This window comes from Austrofundulus limnaeus, unplaced genomic scaffold, assembly GCF_001266775.1.
Source record: "Austrofundulus limnaeus strain Quisiro unplaced genomic scaffold, Austrofundulus_limnaeus-1.0 Scaffold394, whole genome shotgun sequence".
Lineage (NCBI taxonomy): Eukaryota > Metazoa > Chordata > Actinopteri > Cyprinodontiformes > Rivulidae > Austrofundulus > Austrofundulus limnaeus.
In genome coordinates, this window is record NW_013952796.1 from 324,556 (window position 1) to 325,742 (window position 1,187).

At 44.5% G+C, this 1,187-nt stretch overlaps 1 protein-coding gene across 1 annotated transcript in view; it reads right to left on the reverse strand.

The window, feature by feature from the left end:
- Window positions 1-1,187, reverse strand: part of LOC106528653 (inverted formin-2) — a 28,043-nt gene that overhangs the window by 16,076 nt on the left and 10,780 nt on the right. The window contains exon 5 of the mRNA XM_014023877.1: window positions 468-627. Coding sequence (XP_013879331.1) covers window positions 468-627 — 160 coding nt within the window. The remainder of the gene's footprint in view (window positions 1-467; window positions 628-1,187) is intronic.

The following is a 1,187-nucleotide window of genomic DNA, read 5'->3' on the forward strand; positions in this document are numbered from 1 at the left end:
TGGTAAAAACAGAAGCTGCACTTCATATTAGTGACAAACTTTGGCCTTTTTTGATGGATTACCTTCATTTTTGCTTCTACTTTTAATTTAAAATTGGTTTCCATTCTCAGCAGGTTTCTAAGGCTCTTCAACATACTGTATTAAAGTTGTTAAACAACTGAGTGGCGCACTACTGCTACTAGTGGTGAGAAAGTGTATTGCAACTTATTCAAAATCAATGCGGTCCCACGGCCCTCTGTGGCCCAAAGGTAAAAACTGTTGTTCTTTTGAGGCCCTCAAGGTGGCGCTCGTGGCCCAATGGGTTATGAATTTCTGTTCTATATAATAAGAGGAGCGGTCAGTCCACTCAGCAGCATTAATCATATTAATCATTTAACAATACATGAGTTTTTCTGATGATTATCTGCACATGGTATGATTTTGCCATCATCCCTGATGAGGTGTGTGTTCTGTGTGTTTTGTGGTACCGATGAACTCGTGGCGCAGTCGGACCCTCCGCCGCAGCTCTTCTTGTCCCAGGATCAGAACATTGATCAGGCCCATCAGAGCCACCATGAACGGGACGTTATCAGTACCGTGGAGCTCGTTCATGACCACGCTGAATCTGTACTGCTGCATCTTCAGGCTCTGAGGGTGTGCACACGCACACGCACACACGCACACACACACACACACACAAAGGTTCAGACTCCAACAAAAACATAAAAACCAACGTTGTTTAACAGAATGAGGCGTTACAACAGCTAGGTGAATAAAATAAAGAACAGTGTTGATTTCAGCCCTGATGTTTAACATGTTTGGTTTCTGGTTCTGACGTTGCTTCAGAGCAGGTTGGAACATGCCGCGGTGCAGCTCACGGTCCAAACCCACCTCAAATGTGTTTTTCCTGCAGGCACACACCGATGCTGCACATTTACTGATAAAAACAAAGATTCAGATCTGGGGTCTCATTTATAAAGGATTGCGTGGAAACCATCCTAAAAGTGAACGTACGGCCAAAAGGCGGAAATGGCGTACGCCAAAAAACCCTTCAGATTTATAAAACCATGCGTACGCACGTTTCTGCGCATCTTTCCTTTATAAATCACAGCCGCACGTCAGAGTTTGCGCACGAGGTCCCGCCTCAAGTTTTACCCTCTACACGCCCACATTCAACCATAAACAGTCAATGTAAAGTACCTCATGAA